This window comes from Anguilla anguilla, chromosome 2 (assembly GCF_013347855.1).
Source record: "Anguilla anguilla isolate fAngAng1 chromosome 2, fAngAng1.pri, whole genome shotgun sequence".
NCBI lineage: Eukaryota > Metazoa > Chordata > Actinopteri > Anguilliformes > Anguillidae > Anguilla > Anguilla anguilla.
In genome coordinates, this window is record NC_049202.1 from 16,344,575 (window position 1) to 16,371,001 (window position 26,427).

At 39.4% G+C, this 26,427-nt stretch overlaps 1 protein-coding gene across 10 annotated transcripts in view; it reads left to right on the forward strand.

Annotated features, from left to right (window-relative positions):
- The window catches only part of LOC118220617 (janus kinase and microtubule-interacting protein 3-like), a 44,315-nt gene extending 21,083 nt beyond the window's left edge, over positions 1–23,232 (forward strand). For 3 of the 10 annotated variants that reach the window (XM_035404593.1, XM_035404591.1, XM_035404592.1), the window contains 20 exons: positions 3,565–3,780; positions 6,275–6,394; positions 8,104–8,250; positions 8,885–9,016; positions 9,737–9,772; positions 10,650–10,709; positions 11,087–11,206; positions 11,600–11,728; positions 12,187–12,270; positions 13,573–13,635; positions 13,738–13,836; positions 14,230–14,328; positions 14,431–14,490; positions 16,592–16,657; positions 16,972–17,040; positions 17,133–17,210; positions 18,014–18,217; positions 20,723–20,788; positions 21,491–21,563; positions 21,743–23,232. In XM_035404593.1, the coding sequence (XP_035260484.1) occupies positions 3,565–3,780; positions 6,275–6,394; positions 8,104–8,250; positions 8,885–9,016; positions 9,737–9,772; positions 10,650–10,709; positions 11,087–11,206; positions 11,600–11,728; positions 12,187–12,270; positions 13,573–13,635; positions 13,738–13,836; positions 14,230–14,328; positions 14,431–14,490; positions 16,592–16,657; positions 16,972–17,040; positions 17,133–17,210; positions 18,014–18,217; positions 20,723–20,788; positions 21,491–21,541 (1,899 nt within the window). In that variant the 3' untranslated portion in view covers positions 21,542–21,563; positions 21,743–23,232. The remainder of the gene's footprint in view (positions 1–3,564; positions 3,781–6,274; positions 6,395–8,103; positions 8,251–8,884; positions 9,017–9,736; positions 9,773–10,649; positions 10,710–11,086; positions 11,207–11,599; positions 11,729–12,186; positions 12,271–13,572; positions 13,636–13,737; positions 13,837–14,229; positions 14,329–14,430; positions 14,491–16,591; positions 16,658–16,971; positions 17,041–17,132; positions 17,211–18,013; positions 18,218–20,722; positions 20,789–21,490; positions 21,564–21,742) is intronic. The other 7 variants (XM_035404596.1, XM_035404600.1, XM_035404595.1 and 4 more) reach the window with 7 other exon arrangements.
- Positions 23,233–26,427: the final 3,195 nt, after the last annotated feature.

The following is a 26,427-nucleotide window of genomic DNA, read 5'->3' on the forward strand; positions in this document are numbered from 1 at the left end:
ACAGGAGGCACCATTCTAAACACACAACACCGTTAGCCCTCTCTGTGGTCCCCCCGTTTGATTTACGTTCAGGCAGGACTCTGTTACACTCCTAATTTATGTAAATAATGCCCCCCGCCCAATCCTCCCACCAATTCTGACAGAGAAACAGCACAGCACTGTGTTTCAACTGACTGCGCATCTAACAGAACTGCACAGGCTTAGTTTGCAGCATTGACAGCTGACTGCATCATCACATGCATGTAAGGCATGTAAGTGGTTTCCAGTGCTGGATTTCTACTCATTTAAATCAAGTGCATTTGCAGGGGAAATGCCAGAGGAGTCTAGATCAGTGTTTGACCCCAAATGTTTCTCGAGGTAAAGGAATTAGCTTTGGTTTCACCCCAATTTCTCCCATTATAAATGATCCACTGAAACATTCTTGCAGACACACATTGGTTTATTTAGCATTATAACAGTTTGGAGAAGGATAAAGGAAACTGCACACCGGCTCAAGACAGGAACCGTGACAGGATTAGTTGAACCGTTTAGCACAATGAATTACATATGATGTGAATTGAAGGAATCTCTCTGCAACCCAGTTGTCCAAAGCCTCAAATACAGATTTATGATAACGTTATGCATAAGCTCACTTTTGCAAAGGATAATAGGTCAAACGTAAGGAATTAATTGACCATCGAGTAAACACTGCACTTTGAAACAAGCATTCATAGCAGCAGGATACCATATCAGTGCATATTTAATTGCACAGTAGATGCCAGTGTCCTGGTTGATGTATACGATTCCACTTTAGATATTCTAGTTAGTTGTAATACTGCATATTTACTGAAGCAAGCTGGGTTCAGTTCTTTGCCTAAGGGAACAACAGCAATGCCCCTTTGTCATTGGAACCTTGGTACTTCCTAGATGAAAGGCCAGCTCACCATACAAATCTGAATTTTTAAAATGCAAGAAGAATGCAAAGTTTCTTTTCCTCATTAATTCAGGATTGAGTGGGTTCAGCGATAGTGCAGAGGCCAGTTTGCGTTCCTGCCACGGGCACTATGTTCTCAACTTCATCAGTCACTAGATAAGCCAGCACCTCACCTCTGGAAAGAGCCCAGGGATTATCCACAAAATTGAAGCTGAGTAGGAGGCAGGGAGCTGGTGTCTACTACGAATCGGTAGCGAAGCTCAGTGTACAGCAGAGAGTTGAGAGGAACGCCTCCGGTCGCCATGGCAATCGGTGCGGCGGCAACCTGGAGATGAGGCCATCGCCTCTAAGCGTTGTGTAGAGGTGCCCTGGAGTGATGGATGAGCCCTAGACAAAGAGGGAGGCTGCTCTGTGGACGCAGACCCTGCTTTCTTTCCCCTCCCGGCCCTCTGGTGTGGACAGGCGGTCCCCTTGTCCAAAGCTGCGTCACCATCTCTGGGCATAGTGTAGCTCTCCAGATTCGCTGAACTGCATGCCCAAAATGGGCACACTGAATCATGAATCATATTACAGTCCATAGAGATCATGAATCATATTACGGCCTACAGAGGGAATTTTCTTCTAATGACAAGATGCTTCTTGATATGTTACACAAGGCGAAGTAAGTTGTTCATGCCCACAACATGGACTAGTCCTGTGTCTTGCACCCCACTTTTTGTTTCCTCCTTGTTTTCTGATATGCTGGATGTATCTTCGCTCTGAGGCAGTACAGACATAAATAAATAATGTCAAATACCATAAATAATGCTACAGTATTTTAAGAGTAGCGGAAGTCAAGGTTCCAGTGGTCAGAGTGGAATCTATGGGTTGTGAAACCAGCTGCTCTGTTTATGCGGTAGTATATACTGAGACGTGTATTTCACTACCTGCCATCGCTTACGGGCTCATTTGCATACCATTTCCATAAAATGATCTGATCTACATATGATTTATTGCTGCTAGACAATTCCAAGTCGTTTAAGGCCTAAGTATCATAAACTCTGCGTGCATTTTTTCTGTTGCAGGATATTCACAAGCGTGGTTAAAATCCCAGTGTAATTGCAGCCCGTAGGTGGTTAATATCTTAAAGGTCCTGGCAATTATTATTATTTTTCTTTTTTTACTGGTGGAAATGTGCAGGGAATATTAAATTGGGTTTATGGGCACCGATCAAACGTGAATTACACGGGCTCATTTCCATACATCATGTCATACTCATGCAAATCAGGAGTGCGCACATGCCAAGAGGACAGCGGGATCGATTTCGGGATCGGCCTGTCATGCGCCGCAGAATGCTAATGCCAGGGGAGAGAGAGGCGGTGGACATGTCCGTCGATGACGGGCGGGTTGTTGATAGCGCCCTTGGCCACGCGCCGTGTGTGTCCAATCGGGCCGGACCTACCTGGAGCTCAGAGCATCGAACAGCGCTGCCGTCTGCCAGTGACGGGTTAGGTTAGGTTTGCTTCTGCCGAAACTTCCCTTTCATGGGGTTATCGGGAGCATCACCTAGTTTAGTACACTTGGAATACGGGGAGTTGAGGACACTGTGAGACTCATCTGTTGGTCATTGATCGCCCTGGTGACTCATGCTGTAGCCTGTGTGAAGATCACAAAGGTAAAGGAGCTGCTTTGTCAAATATAAGTAACAAAAAGGTAACTAAAATGTATATATTTTCTCACTGATTATTATTATTATTATTATTATTATTATTATTATATGCATTTATTTATTTATTTATTTATTTATTTATTTACTCATTGATTTATTGGAAAATGTAGGGCAAGAAATGTGCAGTTTTGAACAAAAGCAAAAAGCATAGAGCGCAATTGTGCATTTCCAAAATTTCGTAGTCCCATCAGTTTCATACCGCAGATCCAAGTGTGGGTGAGGCCGAGGGGGGATGAAAACATTTGTTATCATTTGCTGAATTCACCCTGTAAAAGCTCTCATGGTTGTACTGTTGTTGCCACTTCCCAGCAAAGAAGCCGCATTAGAAGTTCCATCTGTGTGGGTGGATGGCACATGAATTGAAAGGATTTCATTCTGTACGCGAAACTGCTCTTGATAGGATGGCAGAAATCTGTATTCCCTTCACGCATACATTTAATGACTCTATTGTGATTCACTGTGTGAAATATGAAACATTTGGAAATATTTGACTATGTGAGTAAAATATGGAATTAGAAAATGTTAAAGTATGTTCCCTGTGGTCATACATCCATTTTTGTTTATTCAGTCAGAGTTCATAAAATTAAAATACATACAAAGGGTGTCAAAGATAAATGTAAAAAATATAAACTTATACAAATAACTGGCAGTGAAGAACTGCTAACAATTTAAATTGGTTAAGCGCTGGTTTTATAGGCAATACTGACTTTGACAATGGCCTATCATTGCAAACAACTGGCCAGAATTTATTTTGACTCATATCAAGATCAAAACATAGCCGACAAATCCCCTACTGTCAGTTTCACCATTTAGAGTGGGTGCGACTTAGGACCAGCTTCAACGAAAGGTTTCCATGGCGACCACCGACCTGCACAGCGCGTGTGCGTGCGTGTGTGGTATGTGTGTGGTGTGTGTGTGTCATTGTGCTCTGTTCTCCTTGTAGATGGATGAGATTAAGGTAAAAGACAGAGCAGTCTACATGATGGAAAAGGAGCTGGGCGTCCAAGCTGGGCAGACTCAGAAGCTCCAGCTCCAGAAAGAGGCTCTAGATGAGCAGCTTGTCCAGTTCAGGGAGGCTGAGCGACATCTGGCCAGCCCCAAACGCGAGGCTCCTTATGCGAGTGGTGCAGGAGACGTCTCTGATCATTCAGGAAGCCCTGTAAGCAATTTATTTTTTTTTCCCCTGATCTATCTTTCACACAGAGCTCATAGCTGCTGCTGCTGCTTGATCAGTACTGTAGTCTACTGGGCCATACCCAGCTTCCCATCTGTGATTTAAGACAAGCCAAGCTAAAATGGCATTCCAGCTTTTTTCTTTCTTTCATTCTTTGTGATTATATCTGGTATTATTCATTTTGGTATGCCACTTGAGTGACTTTGCTTGGTCTTATTTAGTTTTGCTATCTAGAATAATAAATGTACTCCATACATGAGGTTAAAAATGTACTTTCTTTGGTATTCAGAAGGAAACCATTTTCTACCTGTATGACATAACTGATCTTTCCTAGAACTGTTTTTAATTATTATCTGGTTACTGGCTTGTAAGACCAGATAATTGATGCAAAGATCTGATTTGTCCCTCACTTGAACTCAGTCACTGGTTTGGTGGTGTTTACTGCAAATGTATTTTTGACAAATACAAACTTCCACTGCTTGTCTAAGCCAGCGCAACCCACTATGGTCCCTAATGTTTCCCCTATAGGGTGGAAAATAATACTAGATAAAACTTGTTATAAAGCTTAAAATGCATTAAGATCACATACACCATTTTGTCACTTCTTCTTGGCCATTTAAATGAAAAATAAATAAATAAATCAAAGTAAAGCATCCTCTTTATCATATTAAAATAAAATTAAAATTCTTCACTCCTGGCGAGAAGAATTTCACATGATTTACTGCTGTTCTGATTAAAAAAATAATAATAATGTGGCCTGAAGAAAGTGACATATTTCTTGTTATCGCATTGCTTTAACAGTGAGACGATAGCTTGAGGTCACTTAATGATCAAACTACATGAACAAATTGTTGTTTCTAAGGACAACTAACACTTACATAACTCTTCAGTAAAAGCTGTCGGCTGCCGCTGTTGCATTTCTGTTTTTTTTTTCTTTGAGTAAAATGTGCCTTAATGCTTTTTTGCTTACTCATTTTTTTACTCATTTTTTAGAGTTTACGTTAATGTTTAAGTATGTGGCTCATTGGAAATAATTTCAAAAGAGTTACACATTGTAACTGAATTAATTTGATTCTGAAAAAAATTTAGGATATCATGACGGTTGTTAAAAACGTCTCCTGCACCCATTGAATAAGGAATTCTCGCTGTGTCTTTGTATTTTTATTTTTATTGTTTTCTCTTATGTTACGTGCTCTTTAATTTTATGATTTTTATGTGACCCATGACTTCATTTTCATGATACAGGGAAGTGTATGTTGTCTATATTCCAAATAAGGGTTAGTTCACTTCCTGAATTTTTATGACAATACTTCAGTTTTGATGTTTTTGATTGGTCCAGACAGTTTTTGTGTGCAATGAAGGCCATTTTAGATATTTAGAGAAGTTTCTAATGACCTGACCACTTTACAGTGGCAGATATGGGAGCATTTGGGGGGTTTGGGTACTAAAGCAAGAAAATAAAAGTCACTTTTACAGCAACATTATGTTTCCAGCAGTTGTGGGATTAATTTTATGGCATGTATTCACTATAATAAACATAGATATCAATTTTTAAAATGTGTCATAACTTCTTTCCTTGAGTGCAGTAGTTTCAGGTTACATGTGCCATGGGAATAATTTCAATCAAAAATAATATTAAACATATTACTTTTTTAAAGAATAATCAGGTAATAAACTTTCATACACCCCATGGAGGCATAATAGTACCATACTAGCTGCAATAGAGTTACTTGAAGTGTCTTTTCCTGCTTTAGACCATGATCTGGGTGGACTGAAAACATGCAATAAAACTAAAAAAAGAACAGAAAGTGAACTAACTATTCACATAAATAGCACATTTTGGATTTGATAAATTAAATGAGATTTTTTGGGAATACTGAATTCAATGTTTCTCAGTGTTATTCTGTCAATTCATGAGACACCACCTCACTCCCCTGTTACATGTGTCTTTGTGCTTAAACTATATACAAATGTATAAAACCGCAAAATCAACATGCACGGTCACGCACACACACACACACACACAGACACACTTCCAGGCATGAACACAAAGGCCACTATATTAAGCACTCTCAAATTTAAATACATGTATTAGTCTGACAGTTGTGCTAGTATGTGTGTAAAAAAAAAAGAAAAAGAAAAAAAGAAAGTTAAATTGCGCTGATAACATTTGGTGTTGATAAATTGAATGCATTGAAAAACACTACAGATAAGTAGTTATTTCATTTAAATGGCGAGTTGGGGCTGTGTTATGTTATGAATTCCCTGAGTGTCGTTCAGTTCATTTCCATTCACTTTCAGAGTAAATAAATCACATTGTGATGATCATTTGCATCAATTTGAGATCAGCTCCTGTGGTGTTCTAAAGTCGACAGTCTTTGTGGAACTCTGTGTCACGGTCTGAGTCAGGGTCTTCCCGGGACTTGGTGATGACGTGTGGGGTTGGAGTTCAGTTATTTGCAGTTGGTCTTGGTTTCAGGAACAGCAGCTGGATGAAAAAGATGCGAGACGCTTCCAACTTAAGATCGCCGAATTGAGCGCAATCATCCGCAAGCTGGAGGACCGCAATGCTCTGCTTTCGGAAGAACGCAACGAGCTGGTGAGTCAGAAAGCTAACTTCTATGGTAGGGTCTGTGGCCTGAATTTAATCAACATTGCACTTCATTTATATTAATTATGTAACTGGTATTGAATTATGCACTATAATTCCTCTCTGACCTTGGCTAACCCATGCATAAAAATTGCTTTCTCGCTGTGATAGAATACATTGTATTCCATAAATCCTTTCATTTCTTTTGGGGATTGGGTGACTAGATGTCCCGTTTTTCCTGGGACGTCCCCATATGTCACCCCCATATCACGCGCCTGACTTTTGAGAAAATCTTAATTTATTCCTTATTTCTGTCATATCATATTTCAGGCTGTAATTGCCATTATTGTAGGTTTTCTTGGCATTATGTGCACAAGTTCCTCCAGGGAGATTGGTCACCCTAGTTGGAGAGCTACTGAAAACATGTTAAAGTGTGCTATTGTGAAATAATGTTGCAAATCAGCTGTCCTGCAGATCACTGTGAAAGCAACATTCGGTGAAAGCCAAGACGCCATCCATCCCAACATGTGCTGAGTGCTCACATTTCTCACTGCAATGAAGCAATAAGAGAGTTATGCTGACTTTCAGAGGCACAAGATACAGCATTCCGTTTTTTTACATATTCCTGTCAACCTAAGCACAATATGACATTAGTGGGGTGGAAACTATCCCAGAAACAGTCACAATTTCTCTGTCAACATTGATTGATTTATCATATTTCCCTGCAGATCACAAGTGATGAAATGAAATGATGAATTGTAAACCTGTACAGTTCTGTGCTGCATATACCTTGAGCAGCCAAATTAATAGCCATTGTTGTATGACCTAATAGATCCATTGCTTTTTGGAATTTCAGTTGAATATACGGACAAATGTAGTCTTGAAGCCAAAATGTAAAGGACCTAATTTTATTTTATTAATTTTTTTATGAAGAGGATATTTGGGGAGATTATTATTATTATTATTATTATTATTATTTAATAGACACCTTTTATCAATTAATTATACATTTATACAGATGGATGATTGCTAAAGTAGTTAATGTTGAATGCTGTGTTCAAGGATGTACAACTTACAATTTGTGTATAATTACAAGGTACAGATTAGGTCATTTAACAGACAATGCCAAAACCAAAGTGATTTACAGTGGGTGTGTTTAACATGGGCATCAAACTAACCCAAGAGCTAGACATCAGTAATGATACCATCAAACCAGTAGTATCTTACAGATGTACATAATATTTGATTGCAGGCCAGGTCCCATTCATTATGCCACACAAATTTGTTTAAATTTGGCTGCAAGTTCTTGGTAATTTCAGGAACTGGTGCCTCAGGAAACAGATGGCTCTGAAAATTGTACCTTCTTTGCTTTTGAAACTGTGGCCATGTGCTTGCTGGCTCACTGCCGAAAAGCAGTCACGGTGAGTGGTTTCATCTCCACAAAAGATGGTGGGGATTTTCTACAGAAGATGATGGTGATAGTGAGCCCTTATCTTGGCTCCCCCAGTCAGATGAGTGACAAGTCAATCTCAGAGAGTGCAGCAAGTGACATGAGTGTGGTGTAGGATCCACAGAGATTACAACAGGTGGTTTTGGGTCGGTGATAGTATCTATTGTTATGACCTGTCTTTCTGAGCCCTGTGCATGTGTGTGTGTGTGTGCGTGCGTGCGTGCGTGCATGTGTGCGTGTGTGTGTGTGTGTGTGTGTGTATCTGCAGCTCAAGCGCCTTCGAGAAGCTGAGAGTCAGTACAAGCCTCTCATGGACAAGAACAAAAGACTAAGTCGTAAGAACGAGGAGCTGCTTCATGCCTACAAACGTATGGAGAACAAGCTGAGGTTCCTCACCCAAGAGAACATTGAAATGGTACACTGTTCACCAGCTGCCATATACTGTCGTAACACACTGATTTATATTCAGGGGGGTGGGGGTATGTCGGCAGATTCTGGTTAAAATTTGATGCCATGTCAAACTGTCTGGCCCAGAATGAATGGTTTTTCAAAAAAAAGAACAAAAAAAAATAATACAATATCTCATATTTTGACCTATTCCTCATTAACATACTGTATCATAGTGTGGGATCGGCATAGTCAAACATGTAATGATTTCATTCGAAGACAGAACTAAGCTTTCTTTATAGGTTAGGTTAGTCCTGCACATAGGACTCTGTGTGGGTTATCAAGGTCTTCAGTGACACAAATGTTAGAACTGTTCCCAGTACCTGTCAGGTTTGCAGATGAAGTGCTTTATCCATGTGTCACTGCCTTGGCTTGCTAATGCCTCAGTCGTCTCCTTCCGGCTCTCTGTACCTGAGCGACGTCGAATAAAATGAATTCCGTTCACAATCACAGAGGACACGTTTCAAAACTGCCAAGTAAGCGGCATGGCAGGTATTGAATCATAGGCTACACTCACTGATTTACTTCAGTATTCCCAGATATGTTCCCGGAATGTCACTCGTCATTCCGAAGTGCGGTTGACCTTTTAACTGCCTCCGCAGAGAGAAAAAGTAGGAACCATACGGCGCCCAAGCTCTCTGAACGACCTGGACCAAACCCAGGAGGAGAGGGAGATCGAGTTCCTCAGACTGCAGGTGCTGGAGCAGCAGAACATTATTGATGAGCTGTCGAAGGTACCGTGCATCCAATGAGACAGCCCCCCTGTGCCTGTTCTTCCCACCTGCATTCCTCATTAGCCAGTGCATCACCCTCACCTTCTGACCTCAAGGCCTGGAAAAAGAACTGTCATAATGAAACATTCAGGAATCCAGGGAGGGAAAAAAACTATGTTAGGTTCAGATCTCATGGATTTATCCTGCTGTTTTAGTAGAAATTACAGAGAGCTACTTTCTTTGTGCAGTCACATAATTTGATATGTTTGGACTAAAACAGTGGAAACTCCCAAAACAATGGTGGGAGTTGAAGTGATGGGGCCGGCCTATATTTAAAATCAAGAATTAAAAATTGGGGAGAATTGTGGGGAATAAGTATATTTAGAATTTAAAAAAATAGCTTTCTGAATGTTATTTGTGATCATGTTATTCAAGATTCAAGACATACGTTTCTATTAAGGAAATTACAGTTTTGCCTTTATCAAAAATGTGCCTTCATCCAGTGACTCAGTTGGAAAAAATGCACAAAATGTTCTACATGTAGTGGCCTTCAATGTTGTTTTCTTTGCAATGATTCTACATTTAATTTTCTGCCTCAAAGGAATTGCACTTGAGTACAAAATACACAAGATTTAAATGTGCTCTTTATGTATATAAAATGACACAAGATATGCTGCGATATAAATACAAAATTAATGAAAAGGATATTTTATCTGAATAATTTCATCTTTTGTTTTTTAGGCACTGGAGACAGCTGGATATGTGAAAACTGTTATTGTAAGTAAATATTGAAAATTAATGTTCCAATTTCACAACTAATTTTAAAGAAATTAAAGCAGAAACATTGAATGTGAATACATTTTGCGTTGGTACTTCACAGTTTCACAAGTAAGTTGAGAGCAGGGGAATAAGTGTCCATTTTTAAACCTGATAATTAAATCAGTAAACCTGAGTGCATCTCCTAAACCCTATTAGCATTCAAATTTTAGTTTATACATTTTCAATGCCATTGAGTGTGAAGTAGTTAGCATATATTTACTGTAGTTTGACATGGTCATAACTTTCCCTGTGTCGTTGGGAATTTACCAGAACAAAAAGCTAATTTTATCCTTACAGCGGGAATGTTTGATGGAATGGGTTTCTTACGCTAATTATGCTATCAAAAAGGCCTTGTTACAGTGCTCCACATTCAACTGAGTCAATTGTAAACCTTGCCTTAAAAAGTACTGCCATGGCTGCTTTAAGGTGGGATATGTAAATGTAAACAAATACTACTATGCCACCAATATATAACGTTGTATACGTAATGTTGACAAAGATTCTATAGCCTCACCAGTTGGTTAGCTCTATATTCTAAACATTGAAAGTTTTCTCTCTATAACTGAAGCTGGAATTTTGATGAATCTCATGAATATTCATTAAGAGGCATGGTCAAGGACAATACAAGTACCGAAGGCATTTTTCTGTCCTTTGGCATGCCTCTTCCTGAGTGTGCAAAAACAGCAATAGCGCACCAGAAACTCTGGTTTTCAAGTCCAATGACCTACAGTAAAATGAAGTAGAGAGGAATGCATAGTTAACTATCTGGTCTCTGTAGAGAATCTATGTTGTCGACGAGCAGCATGGCTCTAATGTGGGCGTGGTTCTGTTTCAGGAACGGGACATGCTTCTGCGCTACAGGCGACAGAGGAAGAGGATGATCAAGCCCTGTAAGGTAATCATGAGAGCAATATGGCTCCCAAACCCAAATGCGCATTGAGGAAAGCCTTTCCTCATAACCTTCATTATCACACTGCATCTCCTTCCCTGTTTGTCCACAAGCACTGGATGATTATTACTTTTTTACTTAACATGGTAGGTTAGTTGTGATCACGTTCTCATTTTCTATAGCAACGCAGTATATGATGATCTATTCACCCTGAGGGACAACATCCTAACAGCCTAACTGAATTTCACAACCACCTTGCAGTCATTAATACAGTATATGTATCAGAAAAAAACAGGCAAAACCAGGTTTTCAGTATTCGGAAAGTGCTAACCTGTACACTTGCATCATCAAGGCAAGGAAACTGACCTCTTCCTGTTGCCCAGAAGCCGGTCGTGGAGACATTCTTTGGGTACGATGAAGAAGCTTCTCTGGATTCCGATGGGTCCTCTATCTCCTACCACACAGACAGGACGCCCTGCACACCAGACGATGACCTGGAAGATGTAAGTACATACGTATCTCCCTTAGTATTAGAACGGCAATAAAGACTCCATTAAATCAGCTGCAAAGTAGTTATGGTACAGGTATTTGTAGATCCCTGAAGTGTTACTGTGCATGTTATTTGTATAAAATATAGATTGTGATTATTCCAAACAACTAACAGTAAAGTATATCGCTGTGTCTCTGTCTCTTTGTATGTTTGTGTCTGTGCATTTGTGTGTTTGTATGTCTGTCTCTGTGTCTGTACAAATTCGGCATATGTGTGTATGCGTCTGTGCGTGGCTGCATGCCTCTTTTTGTGTCTGTGCATCTGCATGTGAATAACGTGTGTTTGAGTATGTGTCTCTGTTTATGGGCCTGTGCATCTGTGCATCTCTGTGTATCTGACGCTGCAGGGGATGATCAAGGAGGAGACGGAGCTGAGGTTTCGCCAGCTGACCATGGAGTACCAGGCTCTCCAGCGGGCCTACGCACTCCTGCAGGAGCAAGTTGGAGGAACGTTTGATGCCGAGAGAGAAGTGAAGGTACGCCGACATGTGCTAACATCAAACTACAGGGGGAAAAAACAAACAAACAAAGAGAGAAACAGACGTCAACCTTAATTCTTCAGTAGATTATTTGTGACAGAGCGTAAATCAAATTTGACTGTGGTCCAACATCATTTATTGAACAGAACAGGCTGCTGCGGGTTCCTGAAGACAGGAAGTTGTGTTTTTACTGTGATCTGTGTCTCCCAGAATCTCTGCAGAGCTGCAAATACAGGATGGAGCTACATTACAGATGATTCAATGACAGAGTGTAGAGAAAGGTTTCTCATGAAATGCATTGCAATTTAACATGTGTATCTTCAGTATATCCAGCAATCACTCACACTTTCAAACATTTACTGTATATAGAATCCTTCAGAAATGATAGATGCACTAAGTCTGTTGTTTTCTAACAATACAGCATGTTTTATTGTATTTGTTTTTCATTTTATCAGACTAGAGAACAACTGCAAGCAGAACTCATTCGTTACCAGACCAGAATAGCAGACCTTGAATGTGCATTGTGCCAGCAAGGCCAGGTAAAGCGTGCTTTGAAATATTCACACACTGTAAGAGAACTGACACACAATTATGCCACTAAGAAAATATCACCTTCTATGCTATCGTCTCTTTCACGTGTCCTCTTTTTTTAAGGTTCTTTTATTTTAACCTTGCCCAGCAAAAGATGGTTTGATTCCAGATAGTGTATCCTTAATACAAAACATTATTTGTCATTAGAAACCTTTGAGAAAGAAGGGTATTTGTTTGGACCCATTCTCTTAGTTAATGCATCTGTCTCCCTTGTGAACTCAGTACTGCTTTCAAATTTGGCCATGTTAGCTGCATCTCGCTAATGTGTTCATTTTGAATATGAATTGCGCCTATGGCAGCGTCCGTTGGACTGAAAAAGCTTTTAGGAGGTCACTTGTTGCGGCTGGCTTTTCGACTGCGCAATGAGCTGGCAATCACACTGGGGAACGTCCATCATTAGCATCGTGCTACAGTCCTGCCAGGGAAACAAATGTGCAACTCTTGTCAAAGTGCTGCATGGGCAGTGCAGTGTAGGTATCATAACCATTAGAATGCTATTGGTCTAAAGGGACTGCATTTGCATAGAATGCCCTGAGCACAGTTTTACACATGGCATGCAAGGGTCTTTGTGTGAGTAATTGGTGTACTCCTGGTAACTCAACAATGATTCCTATCCCCACGTTTATTGTTATTAAGATGGCTCCTCTGGCGCAAGTCAAATACGCCATTTTATGAAGATTTATCAGGAGATAAATATGCTGTAGGGAGCGCAACACTATACATGTCCCCCTTAGAAAGGCAATCCACCCACGTTATTCCAGATGAAAAAAAAGTGCGTGAATGGCTGTCAGGATTGACTGAATTGAAAATGAATTGTAGGCTGTCAGTTCTGACAGTAGAAGCAGGTTCATTGAACTGCCTCCACTGTTAATTCTGAGTGACAATGCCAGATGGACTGAGTGAAATAGCACTTCAACGATGGACTAGAGACGCTTCCCTCTTCTCTTCAGTAATCTTAAACCTCATGGTTTTGTGGAAGACATGCCCATAGACTTTAATTCCCAATGACAGGAAACAGTAGGGTACAGACCTTCTCCCAGCTTGTTTAGAGACAGGGATTAAACCATTGCGATGCCTGTGCAAAATGGCTAATGAAAATAACCTTCCACGTGATGTGGCACTGTGAAATCAGGTGAAGTTTTAATTTAATATGAAACCTGTTTTGGCAGTGCTTCAGTGTAACCCTGTCATTGTGGGTGAGAAATTGTTAATTTAATGCTTATTAGTGCCCCTTTTTTATGCACTTGAAGGACGTGAAGTGGATTGAGGAGAAGCAAGCCTTGTATCGCAGGAACCAAGAACTCATAGATAAGGTCAGTCTGGCGTGAGGGTTGTCATGGCAGCAGCCTAAAAATGTATTCCTTCAAATATTCCAATTTCTGAGTTAAATGCTCGCGTTGAATATTTTCTCCCAGATCAAAGTTATGGAGACGGAAGAATCTCGCCTGAAGCACGACATTCAGGACGCCAAAGACCAAAATGAACTTTTAGAATTCCGTATTTTAGAACTTGAAGTAAGTAAAAGATCACAATTCATAATTTGGTTGTTCTGTCTGTTTGGTTGTTTTGGATTTAGCGGTTTTGCTTTTTCAGCTGTTCTGAGCAGATCAGCCAATAATCAGGACATCTTTGTAAACATTATGCTGAGTCTTCATAATTGTGAGGCGAAATGCATTTCGAATGGATTGCTGACTTGAATTGATGGCAGTGTTCGGTCATGAGGTATTAGTTCATAAGAATCAGCTGCTGACAGCATGTGAGATTGTTTTTTTAAATAATGTGGTTAGTGAAGCCTCACTATCCCATGGCTAATTCCAATAGGCGTACGTCTCAGGGTGATGAATGTGGGAACGCGTGTCGTCTGTCTAACCCACACTGTGTAACAGGAACCTTTATCTCTCCTACAGGAGCGGGAGAGGAGGTCCCCAGCCATCAACTTCCACCACATCCACTTCCCGGAGGGCACGAGTCCCCTGCAGGTGTACTGTGAGGCAGAAGGCCTCTCGGTGAGTCCACCTGCCTACCTCCCCAGAGTCTTTGGTGTGGAAGTTCCCCCTCTCTGCACAGGACAGGGAATGATCCTACCCACTTTGCTATCCTTCCAACAGGATATCGTCATCACCGAGCTCATGAAAAAGCTGGATATCCTAGGAGATAACGCCGTAAGTGTATGTTGCTTTTCCTATGTACATGTGCGTACATGTGTGCTTGCGACCGCTTCACTTAATTGTGTTGTTGGGGAATATAAATGTGACCATCCTGTCTGTGGATTTAGGGCCATATTTACTAAGCATACTGCAAATTACTGCCTGCTCTGCAGATTCTGCGTCGCCACGTTTTCAATTTAACAGGGTATTTACCAAGACTGGTTATGTAAAAGAGCACAGCTGTAGCCGGTTCATTTAAATGCACTGCTAGTATTTAAGATGTGTCTTTTGCATGTCAGGAAAGCAACATTGTTATACCACTCCATCTCTTGTGAAGTTGGATTTTGGACAGATTTCGGGATCCATGGATACAATGGACAGGCACTGTTGCCTTTAAGTCTTCATCCGTCTCATTAGTAAAAACTTCAGAACACAGTTTTAATGTTTCAAGTTGTTTAACGCCGACCAATAACTAACCATCTCCAGAGTTACCGTCTCTAACAGGCAACTATTCCAAAAGATGAAAGAGTCATGTGGTTTAAAAATATTTTAAAAGTTTCTCTCCTTTCGCAGGAGGAGAGTTGCCATAAATGCAACACTTGATAAATGTAACACGGTCAATAACTTAATGTACAATGCAGCTGCCGTAGCCATTCCAGGTTTGTCCTCTACCACCTCCCAGAGGAATGGAGCAATGTGATACCCTTTGCTGGAAATATTTCCAAAAAAAAAACATTTTTTCTAGCGGGAATTAGATGCTAGGTGACCAAAAAAACATGGTGTCCCCATCTGTATAAATGTAACAGCTGTTACAGTTATGCCACCTCTGAGTTGCTATAACAAACTGTGTGTGTTTTTTAGTGTTATATGTTTGCAGAATGCCAACTAAATAGTATAATGAAGAGGACTTCAGATTTGGAGATTCGGGACACTAGATGGTGTTATAAACTTGTAGTGTTGTTTTGGGGAGACCTCAGTCATTTTAAAAGGCATTTAATTTATATTAAAGAAATTAATTTTACTCATCAGTATGTTTGGCTTTAAGTTAGTTCAGTGTTTAATGTTAATTGCATTCAGCAAATCTGTTTGCTAGGTTGACATAGCCTCATCTTCTGGATTAATGAAAATGAAACAGCTACCTGATCACAGGCATTAAGCACGTACCAGAATGGTCTGTATTGCCAGCTATTTGCATTGTAAAAGCTTACCTGGGTTTTAAGAAACAAATAATAGCAGCTTTCCTCATCTATCTGGACATTACCACAACTCACTTCACAGTAAGTTATGAATTTGCTTGTGTGTCAATGGTTATGCGAGTATTTTTGTTCATGAATAAAGGCTCATGCTTTATAATCTGAGAATGTGGCTGGTCTCACGTTGCCACTGGATATGTGTTTCCTTGACTAACATTAGTATGTGTAGATAAGAACCTGCATACACATATTATAGGGAATTTTCAGTTACCATTACAATTATTCCACACCCCTGATACAATTATACCGACTAGGTGTTATGAACGTAACATCAGACTGCATTTACCTTGTTTTGAATTGTATCCGACTTCATTAAGTTATGGATGTAACTCAAACAGCTAATGACTACTGACATGTCAAAGCTGTTTGAAATAAAATATCATAATGTTAGGCTACATATTCTGAATAAATAAACAAAATCCAAAAAACTCTTTCCTGCTGAAGCTGTCTCCTCTTAAGAACGGCCATCCTGATCTTGTGCTTCAGAAGTTGACACACGCTCGTCCCAGACCTTAAAAAACAAACGCAATTACCTTTGTCACAGTGGCCTCCAGCCATGACAAAACAGCTGTAGCAGGTCATATGCATAAATTTCCTTTCTCTCCTCCCACATTTTTCCAGTCTAACATCATAGCAACCTCAAATACATATGCATTAACCCAAATTTTAGGGATGCCACATTTCTCCTGTTTCCACAGCACAAACCCCTGTTTGCGGCACCTTAGCGAATATGGAAAAATGTTGTCTCGTTAGCGTTACAAAGGCAGCAAAAATCCTTACGAAATATGGCCCATGGACTGTATCTTTCTTTCTACATGAGTATGTTTAATGTGTGTTGATGTATGCTCTATTATACTCTTAACACGCAGAATCTCACCAACGAAGAACAAGTGGTCGTCATTCATGCAAGGACTGTTTTGACCTTGGCAGAAAAGGTATTACTCTAGATTCAACTAGGATTTATTATATTTCAATTTTTTAAGTCCGTTATTTGGTTAATTATCTGTTTATTGTGAAGAATTGTTTCTCAATTGCTATTTATTATGAGAAAGGAAGCAGACAATGTTAATAGAAATGACTGAAACGTTTTCACAATGCCTTGTATCTGTTTGTATTGAATGATTCAGAGATGAACAACATGATACTTCTCGAAACAGATTTGATTATGTTCTATTGTGGTTTTTAACTAAGAAATAGTTTTCCTTTGTGCCACTTATGTACCCACCTGATTTTCATTTCCTGCTTTCAGTGGCTCGAGCAAATAGAGGTCACCAAATCAGCTTTACAGCAGAAAATGGTGGACATTGAGAATGAGAAGGTAAAATGACTTCCAGCAAATCTTTTGTTTCATGTCAAGTGCCTACTGCATGAAAGACTGTAACAATCATTTGCATGACTTTCGATCTAAAGGATCTCTTCAGTAAACAGAAAGGATATTTGGATGAAGAGCTGGACTATAGGAAGCAGTCAATGGATCAAGCACATAAGGTAAGTAGTTTAATTTTATGTATGTATGTACATACATAATTTTAGGCAATCAAACCAATCTATCCTCACAAACATAATAGGGAACACCACATGAGTAGTAGACTAAAAAATAATTAGTAGTTAAATAGTAGTTAAAAAGTGAGTGGGGAGAGCAATTATTCTAGGACAGGGGTTGCCAACCCCCTTAGTAAATAGTAGTTTTCATTCCAAACATATTCGCCATTCCTGATGTACAACCAGTTGTTGATTGTTTAATTATACACTTTTAATGTCTTGTGAGGAATGTTTTACCCTTTTGCTGTCAGAATATATCAGAAACGTTAGAATTAATGTTCCATATTCATCAAAACACATTTAAGCAAATCACTTCACAGGCAGTGAATGCTTTCATTTTCTGAAATGGCAAATAATTCCTTTTAAGGCATTTCATAATATTCACTTAACCTTGATTGATAGACCAATAGCTGTCTAAAGTGTTGTCAGCAAAGTCATAAATGTTGTTTGAACACTGGTTCATTGAAACTAAACCATGTGTGGAAAATTATGAGCTCAGATATATAGCAAATGGCAATTAACCAAACCTGCATTGTGTTAAAAGTCTGTTTAAGCACAATATTGTGAGAGAATATTAGCAGATGTTTGCAATAACCTTCACTGATCATGAAATGACAGCCCCCATACACTTTGGCTCCAGGGCTGTGGTTGGATGTTAGGAAAAGTGTCCACCAATGCATGGCAGTGACAGTGCCACCCTGTGGCCGTTCTGTGTAACAACGTCCCTCCCGCCACTGACTGACACACAGAGGATCCTGGAGCTGGAAGCCATGCTGTTCGACGCCCTGCAGCAGGAGGCCGGGGCCAAGATGTCGGAGCTGCTGTCGGAGGAGGAGCGGGAGACGCTGCGGCAGGCCGTGGAGCAGTGGAAGAGGCAGGTGATGAGCGAGCTGCGGGAGAGGGACTCCCAGATCCTGCGGGAGAGGATGGAGCTCGTGCACCACGCCCAGCAGGTAGGAGGTCCTCACAGCAACATCACATTCCATCAGAACACACTTCCGGGTGGCCTGCGAAGCCAAGTGTGTACATGCACTGCAAATATCTTTTTCTGGGATTCCCCTGGGTCAATTGCTGCATGTTTAGCTGGAGTTCATACCCCTAGACCACAGAACTGAATTACCACTCGAATAGTCAATCCTTATTTCGCAGATTGGGACTAGCTGTTCCAGTTGCAATGTAGTTCTGTGCTCTGGTGATTCAAACCACCAGAGATTTAGGTTTAAACATATAGGTTTAAACTCCATCTGAGAATGCTGCAATTTACCCACAAACATTTTATATCGCTCTATTTAAGTCATATTTAAAGACCCTGTACAATCATGTTTTCTCACATTTAGTGCCACAAGATATATACTTACTTTTTCATAATTTGTACTTAGCAACTACATCTCAATCTACATATCAATAGCAACTACTTCTATAAAGGACAGTATGAGAATTTATAAAGAACTGTTGTTTCCAGGATTAGAAAATCTCAACTGAATAAACTGGCTCTATGTATTGCTCTTCTTTGGTTCTGTATGTTTATAACTATTAAAAATGACGATTTTGAATGCACAGTGAATCAATTGGTTATAAATCAACAAAATCAACGAGAATGGGAAAAAAGCTGAGGACCCAGTATCCAATCCATTTCTCTCCCACAATAATCCTTACATGTATCATCATAGCTAAGGTTATGCACTGCAATGCTGCTTTTTGCCTTGCTCTCTCCTTCCTGAAATGACTCCTTTGGAAAAAAGGGGAAGGGATCCTCCCCGATGTCTCGAACGGACTCTGCGGCTCTACAGCGCTCTAATGAATCACGCAGAGGAGGCCTGCCCTGATCAATAGTGCATTAAAAGGGAAGGCGATGAAAGGTCACCCTGTTGCTCGGTGCCAGTTAAAAGTGAGCTCCGTGAGCCAGAGGAAGGGCCCTCTCTCCGAGATAAAGAGAACCGCCCTGCCATTTTGAGACGTTCCCTGGAGGGAAATACTCTGAGCTGTAAAGCCCAGAGTTTCTATGGCTCCGCTTTAACCACAGAGAAAAGGGCATTATCATGTCGAATGTGACACCTTAAAATCTCACAAAAGATTGTGTGATTCCATCTTAGCATTCTCGTCTTCTTTAACCGCTTACTTGAATATAAACTGGCCCCATGCTTTTTAGGACCCACAGACAAACTCCAGATAGTGATTCCACACAATGTAGCGTAGGTTGCTATTTATAAGTTTGTAAACTGCTTATAATGTATTGATTTATGCAAATCCATTAAAAAATGTATATATATTTTTTTTCCATATCCTCTAAAGACATTCACAATTAATTGTTGTCCCCTGTGCAGGTCACGGGTCTCTGGTGTTAATCTCAGGAACAGTATACTCTATTGCATTCTGGTTGCACTACACGGGACATTCAATAAAAATAAAATATTTTTTTTAATTATTCACTGTCTTCACTGTAACATTTTTGTCAACCAAGTCTTGCAGTATGTGAAAATATCATACTTTTCTTTTTCTTTTGTTGTGGGTATCACAAGGGTATGAACACATCATACAATTATATGATAACTGAAGCATGGCTATTTCTGACTGGTTAGAAAACAGTTCTTAGATTTTATTATTAAAATCTGTAACATCAAAGGTGACATTGAAAACACTGACTGCTTTGACTGATTTCATGCAGATTTCATTACCAGTGAAAATGTAAATGTTTGGACCCCCTTCCAGCCCCCTTAACTGATCCAGCCTTTCAACAAGTCAACTGTTCTTTTGCATATAACCAGTGTGACTGTCTCCTCCTTAAGCCAGCATGCCTTTCTGCCTGTTTTAGAATTCCTCATGCCTGGTCATGTTTTGTGGATAAAAGCCAACATGCTTACAGAGGATTCCAGTATATTATCATAGACTCGGAACATGACCATAAGCCTCTGACATGACTAACCAGCAGCAAGACTAAGCCTCCCGCCAAAGAGGACTGGCCACGGTCTGCTTGCAGAAGATATGTCCTATCATGATCTGTTTGAGCTGTTTGAATCCTCAGACCTCAGTCACATGAAACAGGTTTGCTTGGTTTCCTGCTGATTTCCAAGAAATGAGAAAGCTATTCACCGTGGCAGTACATGTGTCACAAATGCACCCCTCCCCACCATACACATACATATATTCAGATGTAGTCTATAGACAATTCATCAAGGTGGTCTGACTTTTGGTTAGGGTTTTTACCATGTTGCACCATAGTTATAAGGCATCAGTGGTAAATATTCTACCCAAAGCATTAAACTTCTGGTTCTTCTTATTGCACTGAAGATATTTTGTTATATTATATTCACTCAGCTGTGGTTCTTTTATAACAATGTCTATTTCCAGAATAACAGAAACAATGTCCAGATGTACTTCAGTTTCTCAGTCAACTTTTCTGTGGAATTTTCAGGAGTTTTACCATTGACTAATGACTTTTCTCTTCAACTCTTTTTCAGAGAATAAAAGAGCTGGAGGAATGGATAGAAGCACAGAAACGACAGATAAAAGAATTAGAGGAAAAGGTAAAATAGTGTGATATATAAGTATAGAAGTATGAAATATATAATTGAATGACTACCATATTGAGCAGATATCAGATGACTTAGCTTGGATCCAAAAGCATTTTATAATATTAATTCAGTATTAATTTTAAAGGGTGAAGTATTCATCTTAATCTCAGTCTCACAAGCAGTGTGAGATAATGAGTGCTTCCACAGAATATGAGGCTATGCATTAATGCAAGTTCATAACTGTACATGTTTTCAGCTTTTTTGAATGTGAGTATATTTCCTTCTGTTTTTAGAATAGCAATGTCCTGCTTTTAGTGGGGAGTAATTTACAGGCATGTCTCAGGATGCTATCTATAAAAGTGGAAAGCAACATCATAAACTGCAGATTTGATTTTGCCCAAAATGGCTACTGTATAGAAGACTTAACATCGTGTCCAATTATTACTGCTATATGTTCACTGTTTTGGAAACAAATTATTCTACAGCTGATCCAGACATACGCTGACTACAAAATTCTGTCAAACTCTGCTATAAATGAGTTATTTTTATACAGATAATGTCTGATAATGACAGTATACAGTTTTAGTATTTACAGTTTATTTCTATGGCATGTACTATATATTTCTGTCTTACATTCTGTTTTGGTTCCTTGGACTTTGTGGAAATGACTCTCTCTTCTCTGTTCTTTCTTTTCCTTTTCACCTCCATCTCCAGTTTTTATTTTTATTTTTGTTTTTTTCTTTAGCCTTCATTCTGTGGTCATAGTCCCTCTGGCACCATAGAGCAGGTGTGTATACTCGGCAATATAAATGTTTTGTGTGGTGCTAAATGCCAAAGCAATGCCAAAGCATCTAGCCTAGTCCCAGCATTAATCGATCAGCTTCAGAGTGTAAATAATATGGCTCATTATTGTTGATTATTTGGCTTCTTGTGTATGATTATTCTCTGTTTTAATCTATTCTCCAGGTCTGCGGGCAATTTTATATATTTTATAAAAGAAGACAGGAATCATCCAAGATATCTCCTGGTATCCAGACCACGCTTGTGAAGATGTGTATTTTTTTGTGTGTGGAAAAGCCGGGAGACAGTGTGACGAATAGGAATCTCCAGTACTGTGGATATAAAACACCCTTGCCGAATAATAACACTGTTTTGCGAAATAAGCTTATGAAAGGTTACGTCCCCGCTTGGGAAGTTTCGAACTGGGAAGTACTGAATTCTTGCGCACGGAATTTAAGGACTCTTAAATTGCATATTTCTTTTGTTCGTTTATTTGTTGTTTTCCCTGCTGAGCAGGCGATGCACCTGGCTGCTTCCCTGTGGAAGCATGAAGATCGAGAGATGCACTGTATCCTGCCGACACCCCCTGGTTTACACGCGTGTTCTCTGCCTCACACTTATGGGGAGGGGAAGGGGCGGGGTCGGGACATCTGAGGTCACAGAGCAACATGCTGGGGTCCTCAAGTCTTAAGTGTTTGAAAAGAAATATAAGCTAAACGATGGAATTATGTTTTTTTCCCTCAGTGTATATGATGAGATTTTAATATATTGCTCAGAAGATGGAGGTGCAATGGGTCCCATTTTTGAGTGGATGGAGTCTCAAGCAAAGCTTTTTAAAAGAAATTCTATTCGACCAGATATATTTACCTCAATCACATGGTGCTTGCTAGACATTGATGACAGCACTGTGGGCAGGACCCTTGAATTGTTCTCAAACCTACATGATGATGACATTGGGGAAAAACACAATGTGTCTCCTCTGCAAGTAGACCAGAAAAAAAGTATTTCAACCTGCAGTGTCATTTAAAGAGGGTGCGCAGAAGAATTGAAGATAGTAGGCGAGAGACACTAAGGCATGTTTGAATTCTTGAATGAATGAGATGTTATTTCCTGGTGTTAAAACCAAATAAACAAGAACCCAATCTCAACAAATTGAGAAAATGTTTAAAAAAAAAAAAAAAAAAAGAAAGTCTCAAAGTCAACATTGAGCTCTCAGTATGCAGTAGAAGTGATCATATTGGCCACATAACAACACAGTCCACAGGTGAGAAAATAACAACATGCTAAATATCACACAGCCTCTTTTCATTGACAGTGTATCATATAACTTATACCTTCAATACAATGCTTGGTGTACAGTGACTGTAAACGTTAGAATACAAATATAATACATTTTTAACCAACTACAACAATCATAAAACTACTATTAGTGCCAAATAATTTTGACAGCCTGAATGTGTATTAATTCATGCTAACAAATTGAAAACTTACTTTTGCCTTAACTTGCAATCAATTGGGAAAAAGTCAGTGTTACATATGTTTTAGGCTGCCTACTTTCAGTTCTCCCATTCTAGCAGTTAACCTCGCACATATGTTCATTTTTTAAAATTGTTCATTGTCACCAATCTATTGTACTTAACATATTAAAACTGGCAAGCCTACCAGCGCTATAATTACCGCACTTAAACTGGTATTCATTGAAAGGCTTAAAAGCAATGCACCCAAACATTCTGAAGACATTCAACTGTTCCATAGTGGAGAGGCTTTGATTTTCAGCTGTGGTGATGTGTTTGATTATAAAATGAAATGTATGTTCCCCCAGCAGAATGGCCTTCCTGTTTCAATTCAATCATTTTCAATTTGAACTCCACGATGGGACTGGCTAAGAGGCAAACTGTGGTGCCATCACTTGAACTTGAGGAGACTAGCTAATACATGCCAGATTATTATTTTTTTTTTTCTTTCTGGAAATCCCCTCCTTGAAGTAAATTGTTTTAAAAGGCTGACTATAAAGTTAAGCTAAAAAAGTAGAAACATGTATATAGCCACAAGCTGAATATATTTTACAGTGGAATTATGTCATGTTTCTGTTCTAATAACACATTGGCTCATATATTTGAGATTTAGGCTTGTTCATTTTTATTTTTTTATTTTAGTGCAGAATGGAATTACAAGCTGTGTCTCTTAAGTTTTAGCTTCTTTTCCGTGTACACAATGGAGCGATGCAGCGCATCATGTGGTGCCTTTTCATGCCTGCCAGTGGCTATTTCACATCCTACAGGCCGCACATTACTAGGAGAGTAGGAGCTGACAGAAGCCTTTATGGCCATGAGCCTGTGGGATCTGCTATGTTATTGGAAGACAGTGATGTAATAAACTGAGGCTCTTTGGTTAGCTTACACCCTGCCAAACCATGGTATGAAGACCGTTGTGTCCTGCTACAGCAGACTCTCAGCCAGAGTCGGCAAACAGCACAGCCAAGGCTTGAACCTGGCCACGGGGCACAGACTGTGGTTGTGATCGGATTACATATATCACGTATGATTCACAATTACATTTAGATTTGGTTATGCTTACATAACCCTGAAACTTGGTGCCTTTGCTAGTCACATGATGTCATCACATTTGTCCTCTTAACCTCTCCAGTACATTAGAAGATTCTAGAGATTCCATTGTTTTCCAGGCCCCAAGGTCCACAACAGACCATTCTGAAAACACTTGGTTTCCGGATCTGATGCGGTATCTGTCTGTCCACACTCTGTGTCTGCTCTGAGACTGCATTCTTTGAATTCTCCTGCCATGGCTGTAAAGGTGCTACTCATTGTCTTGTGGGAAGTGGACAGAGGGAACTCTCTTTATTAAAAATAAGAGGAATCTATGCATGAGAAATGGGTGTGGTCCCTTGCTTTGCAATCAAGAAAGGGAACATTTTTTTAATCAAAACTTAGCAACCAACATACTTTTTTGCAACCTGTGCCAGTGCCGCCCCCGATAGCAATAGTGTGCTGTTGAGGGAAGGGCACTGACATGGGCGGAGAACCTGGCCTGCTTAAATTCAGAAACTGCCACCTTTATTTTGGCCACTTCATTGTCCTCCATACAGACAATTAGTTACACCAAGCCCTCACTGTAAAATGAGGAAAACGTTCTCAGTCGCTCTTTCTTGTTAAATAAATTCTTCCTTTGTATAATTACAGAACCCAAATAAATGCCTGTTGAGAATTAAAAGATTACCTAAATATACAGTGCATAAAAAATACTTAACAATCGATTCATCTTTGTGGAGGAGGTAAGGTAAAGTAATGCAAATTAATTAAGATGTATAATGTAACTGATAACAGTTGTAAATTAACGTTAAAGTATGAAGTGAAAAGTTACACAAGTATGTTCTACTTTCATTAGCCTTTTTATTATTTTATTAAATGCATTATTTTATTTTAACATTTTAAATACAGAATATATCCAGGACGCAGCTGAGCCCTTCCCTTCTGTCTCTGATCTTTCTGAACCAAGGACAACAATCCTAGCATATGGCCGCGAGGAAATCGACACTTTTGAGGAATGTACATGGACAGACAGCTAGCGAGTCTGAAAAAAAATTCGACATTACTTTTGTTAGACGTAAGTGATTCTAGTTGGATCGCTGTTCACAGAAAAGCACCAGTTGTAGCACAACAGGCGGTGTCCGCCTGAACAACGTCGCGAGAGGACAAAACAATGTTCGTCTTCTTTCACATGATTCCACATCGACGTAAAATGGTTACGTTACCTACCGTTAATCATAGAATGTGCGTTGCATTGATCTAATTTCAAAACCCAAACATTCCTCTGTCATAAACTATGCGCACATTACGAACTGTAACATTTACTAAACTCTAAACTAAAATATTCTGACGTTTAAGGACGAATATCAATTAAAATCGAAATGGTATCTAATTTGAGACAAGCGACAGGAAGGGTGTTGGCTGTCTTAAATAAAGCCCTCTCATTCGTGTCCGCAAGAGGGCGTGACTACACTGCAAAATAGGTTTATCAATGGAATACATAATTATTCTCAGAACAAATACGAATGCCAATAAAATACAAATAAAGCCATAAACCCTAAACCAGCGTAGATCCCCTTTATTTTAGAATCCTTACCAACTAATAATTAATACAAATATCCAGTTCAAGTAATGTATGTCTTATGAGAAACTGTTATAATAATAAGAAAGTGTAAAGGGAAATTCATTATAAACTATTTGTTAGTCAACTATTCATTTTAAGATAACTTTATTTTTTTAACTTTAATTTATAAAATGTTATATAATACATAATGTTCACTGTGCATATTCAAAATGTTATTTTTAGACTCGACATCCAATTAATTTAAATGTGTTAAATGCTTTTGGAGCTATGTTTTTATATCACCTTGATGAGCCACATTTCTGACAGGATTACTGAGGAAGTCCCTGTAACAAGTGTCCAGACATCCCAGGAAAAGCTTACTTTCACAGGTGAGCATTGGAACATCTGTAATACAAGAGCCATGGACTGCCATTTTCCTAGCTTCATTCATGTTTTACTTCAATGTCTTGGGCTTCATTTGCAACTGCAGATGTGTCTTGCCTTTAACTTTGCATGCCTTTTAGAACAGCCATTTTGTAATTTGACTTCATCAGATTCTGGTCATAAATGATTATTTGCAATGCGTTGCGATCAAAAATCATTTATTTATTGCTGTTTAACACTGCTACTTGTGCAACTTTTGCATGTTTTGCCTGTGGTTTAATCAAATGGCAAAAAGGCTTCACAATGCATTAACAATCCCTGATCATTCAATGACTGTGGTAATGTTACAGCGTATCCTGTTGTTTATCTACATGCAAAGG